Below are 7,766 nucleotides of genomic sequence, written 5' to 3'. Positions count from 1 at the left end.
CGCCCAACACGGAAACTCGGATATCAGAATTATTTCCGAATTTCCCAGTATAAATATGACTTGAGAGGCCGTTCACGTCCAATTTCCGATTAGGAAACTCGTATTTACGATAATTCCGATAGCACGTGAAGGCAGCATTAACACAGCACGGCAGTGTGAGCCATGTATCCAATTGGTATTAATTTAACTGCTGTCGGTGTGATTAGGAGAAATGAAATAGGCAAGGCAAGGCAAGTTTATTTATACAGCACATTTCATACACAGTGGTAATTCAAAGTGCTTTACATAAAAAGAAGTAAAATAGTCATTAAAAAAATAATAAGGAATTAAAAATAATAATAATAATCACAACAAAGTGATTTAAAAATTGATTTAAAAAGAATTTAAAAAATTTAAGAATAGAAAATGATTATACACAGTGCAATTCAACAAATGCACAGCTAATAGAATAGAAATAGAATAGAACTAGTGTTGGAGGGTAAATTTTTTTTTCGCGAAATGAAAACAAGTATATAAAACTGTGAGTCCCCGACCATATCTATTGCGAACCAGTGGCCCACGTAAAAACTTAGGAACAGGGGTCTGAGGGCAGGCTTTAGAAAAATTGTTATTCCACAAATACAGTGGGGCTTGAAATGGACAGTTTCTAAATTTTACAGCCTGATCAAGTTGTCTACAGGCTTTTAATGGATTGTCCAGAAGGCCTGAGACTCTGGAATTTAAATTAGGTATGCGTTGGGCACCAGAATGCATAAATCCATCACTCTTGTTCAGGCTTAAAAAATTTAAAGGTTTATAAGCTTTAATATATTTGAGGCAATTAACCATGGTGGCCAAGATTTGTTTCAAGTTAAGATGAATTTGTTTTCCATCTACATAATAATGGTTACCTATATAATAATTTAATTTAATAATTTCGAGAGGGAACAATATGGGAGCTAAAGCAGAACCGGTGGTTAATAAAACATCATTTGAAGCTGTTTCAGTAGAATGAGACTTCCTAAAATCCAACATTGTATTTAAGATCTTGCTTTCAAACAAAATCCTTTGATGGAAAACTGCTTTCTCCGGTATTTTATATGTAAATGAGAGGTTATAGGAGGATCTAAAATTAAATAAAACCGAGGCATCTAGATAAGGCCTTTTAAGTCTGACATAGTTCAAATAATTAGGAGTATCTCCTGGTTCAGTTCTCATATTAATCAAATTTGAAGGAATAGGATCAACTACATCAAACACTTGTTTAAGTAACAATGGTGAAATAATATCCGAGGGTAAACCAGTGGGCTTTAGTTGGTTTACAATATCAGGTAATAAAGCAGTAGAAATAGGTGTGAATGGGCTAGAAACAGCAGAATAGTTTAAAAGGACAGCATTAATAGTAAAATCTTTTATAGAATATTTTGTAGAATAATATATTATAGTCTTAAACTTTGAAACAAGAACAAATAAAAATAGGATTCCACCAACAATTGCCACTGCTTTTTGGACCTATAAGAATAAACAGAAAACATTTATATTAATTCTCTGTGTGAAAAGTTGTTGCTTTTGTGACCTTAATCCTAATATTTTATTAATTAAAACATTGTTGGCATAATATAGTGTTTAATATAATAACATTTGAGACATTTATGTGTACAGTTTAATTCTGTATGTGAGGTACCTGCTGGGACTGTGGCGTTCCGTATCTCAACAGCGTAACGAAGTGCTCACAGTTGTGTGTGAACAGATTGTATGGACGTGTTTTCCCCACGAGGCTGTCTGCGTCCAGTAGAATGTCTTGAATGGGACGTGGCTCATGTTGCTCATCCAGAAGATTGTGGATCCGGTATTTATCGCTGCCAACCACATCCTGCAGTTGTTCTTTCTTCACTGTGGCCTCGTCGTGCAGCACTGACTTCACACGGCTGACCCCGACATCAGCGTGCTCAGCTACAGAGAAAGAAATGGAAAAGTAAAAAAAATCATAACTCATGAGACTTCAATGGAAAGTTTCAGATTCAATACAAGTTCAGCTCAATAGGCAGCATGTGAAGCAAGTTTTTAAAAAAAAAAAACCTCACAGGGTGGGACCAGATGAATCACATTTCCATCTCCAACATAAATCGCCCAGTGCTGATATCCACCTCTGAAGATTTCAATGAGGTCTGCAGGCTTTGGCTCCTTATCCTATAGGAGACAATATCAGGCGTAATATTAAAAAAAAAAAAAGTTATGGTTTCATTTAAATCTGTCAAATATATCATATACTGTTTATCTAAAATAACACAATATTATTACACGTATGAATGGATAAAAACAAGAAAAAAAAGTGAAAATGTTAAGTTTGCCTAAAAATAGCTGCTGTACTTGTTTCAGAGAGGTTTCAGCTACAGAAGCACGCTCCCTTGCTCCCTCTCATGACCGGGAGTAGAATTACCTCTCTCTCTGTTTAAATCTAGATTAAACACGCATCTCTTTTCAGTTATGTCTCATCAAATGCACATTAAAATTATTTTGCTTGAAATGTTATGAACAGCAGCTACACTAATTCTCTATCAGTTCTGAATCAATATATTTCCTTACCTTTTTATTATTTTAGTCACAAACATATGATCATTGCTGTTAATTATGTTCACCATTTCTGCCTGGCATTAATTAACTGCATGATTTGTATTATCCTATGATCGCACAGACACTATTAGAGGAGAGCTGAGCTGAATGATGACGTCACTGAATCATCACTGAACTGACTTTAGCTGGAAAACCTACTCTTTGTTATTGTCCTCTTGCATTATTGACAAACTATTTTCCTGTTTGACACTGTAAAGCTGCTTTGACACAATCAATATTGTATAAAGCGCTATAGAAATTAAAAAAAAAAAATCAAAGAACTCCATTTCTGCCATATGAATATCACTTAGAGTCACGACTGATAAATTACTCTTAATTGTAATGTAGAAACATTAATTTACTGTGAAGCTGCTTTAAAACTATGTATATTGTGAAAAGCACTATACAAATAAATGCGAATTGAATTATTTTATTATATTATTATTAAAGTGTTATTTTAAAGTGTGACAAAAGAATGAATGACTCGAAGCAGAAGCCCACCTCAGCTGAAACCCCAGTCCTCCACAGACTGCAGGATCGAGTGCCGTGGGTCCCAAGAAACTCCTTCCAACACTTGATGACGGCCCTGAAACACACAAATGAGCTCTCAGTGAAGAACAGAATCTGTGTCTCCTGAAGGGCAACATGCACACTATGAGGAAAACAGTGTGCATTTTATCAACTCCCATAGTATGTGATTACAGAACTAATGAATTTAATGAAAATTAATTAATTAACTTCTTTTCACTGAACATTGATGCAACATCTCAATTGGTGGCGAAATCACAGTCAAATCCTTGAGCTGAAATCATATAATTTACAGTGTATCAGTTGCACATGATTATTATTAAGATATAATTATGTAAACTAATTGTTACTTTAGATGTTATCTATAATGTTTACGGTATTTTCAGACAGAAGTGATATAAAGCTTCATGTGTGTCAGTCTGTACTGTATGTAGTCAGCGTTATTCCTCTGAATGATGCATGTATTTTATTTCCCTCAAATTCTATGGCTTTAAACTAGAATTACAGTTTCCATAGGAGTCAAGCCTTACATGTATATATTGTTGAATTAATTATTAATTTTTATTAATTTTAATAAATAAAAACGTGCTATATATCTGAGGTGAAAAAGGTCTTAACCGTATTCTGCACAAAAGGCTCAAATGACAGCGTATAGCAGCAAAGATGACTCCAAGATTTTTTTGTTTGCTTTGAAACTCCAAGACAACACCATCAACAGAGAAAGTAAGAGAACCAGTATTTCTCAGTTGATGGGGAGAGCCGAGGAGCATAACTTCTGTTTTGGAGCTATTTAAAGACTGAATATAAATCTGCATATCATCAGCATAGAAATAATAATTAAGGTCAAGAGATCTTATTAGTTGACCAAGTGGGTAAATATACACACTAAAAAGTAAGGGACCCAATACTTACCCCTGTGGCAAATAGTGGCAAATACTATGTGAGATTAGAATAAGTGTGTCCTAAAGCGTAGTATGTTGAAAAGAGTGTGCCAAAAGTCCCCCCTGATGATCTGCTATTTCAGGTATATTTCTGAAGTGTGGATCCGTGCGCACTCTAATGGCTAATATTGTGCTTTGGCGAAGGATTCGGTTCAGAACTAAAAAGTGTTTTAAAAAGCCACAAACATGGTGGATGTGCGTGACCGATGGGTAAGTGACAATATCAGCGTAATAATCAATATTTAACTTGGTAAAAAAAAAAAAAGTTTTCTGTCTGCATTGGGCACACTGGGACGCAGCACAACTGTAGTTTGTAAATGCCCGCTGATTAAGAAATACCCAGTTAGGTCGCTGTAAACTGGCTGTCAATCATCTTCTCACAGTTCACATCCTCCACATTTCCTTTCATTTAACGTCCTGCCGCATCAGAGAGAAAAGCAGCAGCACGCTGGTCTTCCAGCCGTGGGTCTTTATTCGAGACTCTGCCCGTATTTTAGCATAATGATGCATTTAAAACAGATGTTTATAAAAGTTCAGGTTGTTACAGATGAAATATTACCAATAACATTATTTATTTATTTATTTATTTACCAGCTTAAATGTTGATTATTAGTAACTCAGCCCCTCTGCCCATATTTTGGCATAATGATGCATTTAAAAGTTAATGGCCAGATGGATGCTTATAAAAATTCACATTGTTGTTGCAGATGAAATATAACACAGCTAATATTAAATAAATATTTTTTATCAGGTTAAATGTTGATTATTATTCAATCAAAACCCTTTCTCTAAACGTCTCTAATTAACTGGGTTGTGGCCAGAAGGGATGCAGCAGAAACCGGAAGCTAACAATTAATTACATTTTCTACCTATTAGATTGTGTTTTATTAACATCTACACCTACCCCAACCCTAAACCTACCCCTTACAGTAATGCAAAATCAGTAATTATTGTTGTACAGTGTGAGAAATTACGCTATATTGATGTGCGCATGTCCAGTAGTTTTTGCTGTATCCCTTCTAGCTTTAATCAGTTGCGCACATCTGCAATGTTTGTAGTTTTTAACGTTTTATTCGTGTTTGTAGATCTGAATCAAATTCTTCACCAAAGCGCAATGGATTGTGGGCATTAGAGCGTGCACGGATCCACTTCAAAAATCCAGCTGAAATGTTAGACCGCTTTTGGCGTACTCTTTCCAACAATACTATATTTACACACGTATTCTAATCTCACATATATTTAGGATGGATATGAACATCGGGATGCAGGATCAGAGATTCTCAGCTCTGGCCCTCGAGGTCCTCTTTCCTGCAGAGTTTAGCTCCAACCCTGATCAGACCTGAACAAGCTCATCGAGATCTTCAGGATCACTAAAGTTACAGGCTGCTGAGTTTGAAGGCTGGAGCAAAGCTCTACAGGAACGTGGAGCTCGAGGGCCAGAGTCGAGGACCCTGATCTAACTGATGCTTCCTCGTTAAAGAGAAAACAGGTGCATCCTAAATAATAATCGTGTTTGCTGAATCCTGACATATTTACACAAACTCTGGTACAATTTTAAACATGTTGCATTTACTTTATTATTTCTCTATTCATTTGCTCCAGAAGCTTGTTTTTGTGTTGGATTTAGGTAACACTTTATTTTAAGGTGTCCTTGTTAAACATGTTAAATGCACTTATTATTATAATAACAATTGATTATTCATAATTACATGCAACTGACCCTGAAACAAACCATAATCCTAAAACTAACCATATATTAAGTACATGTAGTTCATTAATATTACTCAGTACTTAAATGTAGAATTACACTGCAACAAGGACACCTTAAAATAAAGTGTAACCTGGATTTCTATTATTACTGTAATTAAGTAAATTCATTAAAACATTATTAAAGTGTTTGAATAAACAATACATTGACATTGTTATTCCTCTGAATGATGCTGTGATGAGTGTATTTTATTTCCTGGAAATACTATGGCTTTTTACTAGAATTACAGTTTCCACAGGAGTTCAGACTTATATGTACTGTATATATTGTTGAATTAATCATTAATTAATTATCTGCACTGCTTCAAAATACACGCTTTAACGAAATCATTGTTGAATCATTTAGTTACTTTATGGATAAAAATATTATTTAGCTTACACAACATAATTACATAACATCTGGAAAGAGCATTTTGAGATTCATACATCAATCTGATGCTCACTACTGTAATGATTATGAATGCAAATTCCCAACTTTAAACAAATAACCATTTACACGTGTGGTAGGTTTGTGTAAGTGTTCAGGAGGAAACGGAGGCGCTGTGGCTTCGCTTGTTCTGCCATCATGACTAATCAGTTCTCTATTATAGATCAGCGCTGAAGAGACATTACTGTTTGTTGTGATTTTAAATCATATAAAGTTGTAAAGGCACTGAAGTAGTCTTTTACTCATTAGTGATACAAATGCTAAATCAGCATATTTTGAGAAATTAAAACTTATTAGCCCCAACAACAACAACAGAGCTTTCATACCCTAAATACCATACTTTTACTTTTACTTTTCTACAGTTATTGGAAAACCTGCCTTGAGACAAAAACTTTTACTGATTCTCATTACTTATGTCTTATATCAATCTACATCTTTAAAAACATTAAATATCAGACGACCATCTTTCCTGGTGAAAGTAAAAATGGACGTGATGACACGTGCCTTGTTAAGCCATCTAGGGGTTTAGAGAAAATAAAATCAAATATGTCTTTTACACCAATGTGTAAAAGACACATTTGATTTTATTTTCTCTAAAATCAACACACAACATATAAACATATAACATACTGTAAAGGTATGCTTTTTTTTTTTTTTTTTTTTTTTTACCTTCTGGCCTTATAGCGCTGTGTGGTCATCTTGATCCTCTTGCTTCTCATCTGCAATATAGTTAATATGATTTTAACCTTAAATCATGGTATAAAAGTTATAACCCTCACTTTATCTCAAACATTTACAATCAGTACTTATTCAATCTGAGGAACTCACGGCTCTCACGATAGCAGCCCAGTCTCTCTCAGCCGATGGATCCACAGAGTTTATTCTGCTTGTCAAATCTGCCCCTGATGGGTCACGCCACAGACCACAATCTGAAGGAGTTGTGAGGAACTGGATCACTGTAGATCTCCTTCTTCTGCAAATTAGAAAATCACTAATGCCAAAGTCTCTTGAATGAGGTCTGGGTTAGTGATACGTCTAACTTGGTCACCGTGGAAACATCACTATGTGACAGGTTTGTGCTGTGTTGTGTTACTCTTGTGACAAGATTAGGTGGGGTGTGGCTAGGAGCCTGTGTCGTGTGTGTGTGTGTGTGTGTGTGCGTGCATTTTTGTGACAAGAAATAAATATTTAAAAGGCTTTCTGCCTCTTGCCTTATTGAAATAGAAAATTGCCCCATCAATCAGGATTCTCTTTTTTCCATCAGCCAATGTTGTGTGTTAGTTTGCTTGTTGTACTTATTATATAAGAACATCATTTATTTAACACATTTCACCAACAAGAAACTCTGCTTCTAACCACCGGTCGAGAGCTGTAGTTCCAACCACGTACGTTAAAAATAAAATTAATGTTTTTTTTTTTGTTTTTTTTTTTTTTTAAATACCACAATATCATGCTCACCCACCAAGAGACAAAACACAGTTGAAACAATCTTCCACACAAACTTTTTAAAG

General features: G+C 35.0%; 1 protein-coding gene across 1 annotated transcript; it reads right to left on the bottom strand.

Annotated features, from left to right (window-relative positions):
- Positions 1 to 1,642: 1,642 nt before the first annotated feature.
- LOC131525185 (phospholipase A and acyltransferase 4-like) lies at positions 1,643 to 6,953 on the bottom strand. The gene is made up of 4 exons (XM_058752555.1): positions 6,925 to 6,953; positions 3,094 to 3,178; positions 2,064 to 2,169; positions 1,643 to 1,932 (listed from the first exon to the last, which is right to left on the bottom strand). Exons 1-4 carry the CDS (start codon positions 6,951 to 6,953, stop codon positions 1,643 to 1,645), a joined length of 510 nt encoding a protein of 169 aa, XP_058608538.1.
- Between the last annotated feature and the right edge of the window lie 813 nt (positions 6,954 to 7,766).

The sequence above is a fragment of the Onychostoma macrolepis genome, chromosome 19, assembly GCF_012432095.1.
Source record: "Onychostoma macrolepis isolate SWU-2019 chromosome 19, ASM1243209v1, whole genome shotgun sequence".
NCBI classification, from domain to species: domain Eukaryota; kingdom Metazoa; phylum Chordata; class Actinopteri; order Cypriniformes; family Cyprinidae; genus Onychostoma; species Onychostoma macrolepis.
This window is presented reverse-complemented; position numbering and strand designations above follow the sequence as displayed.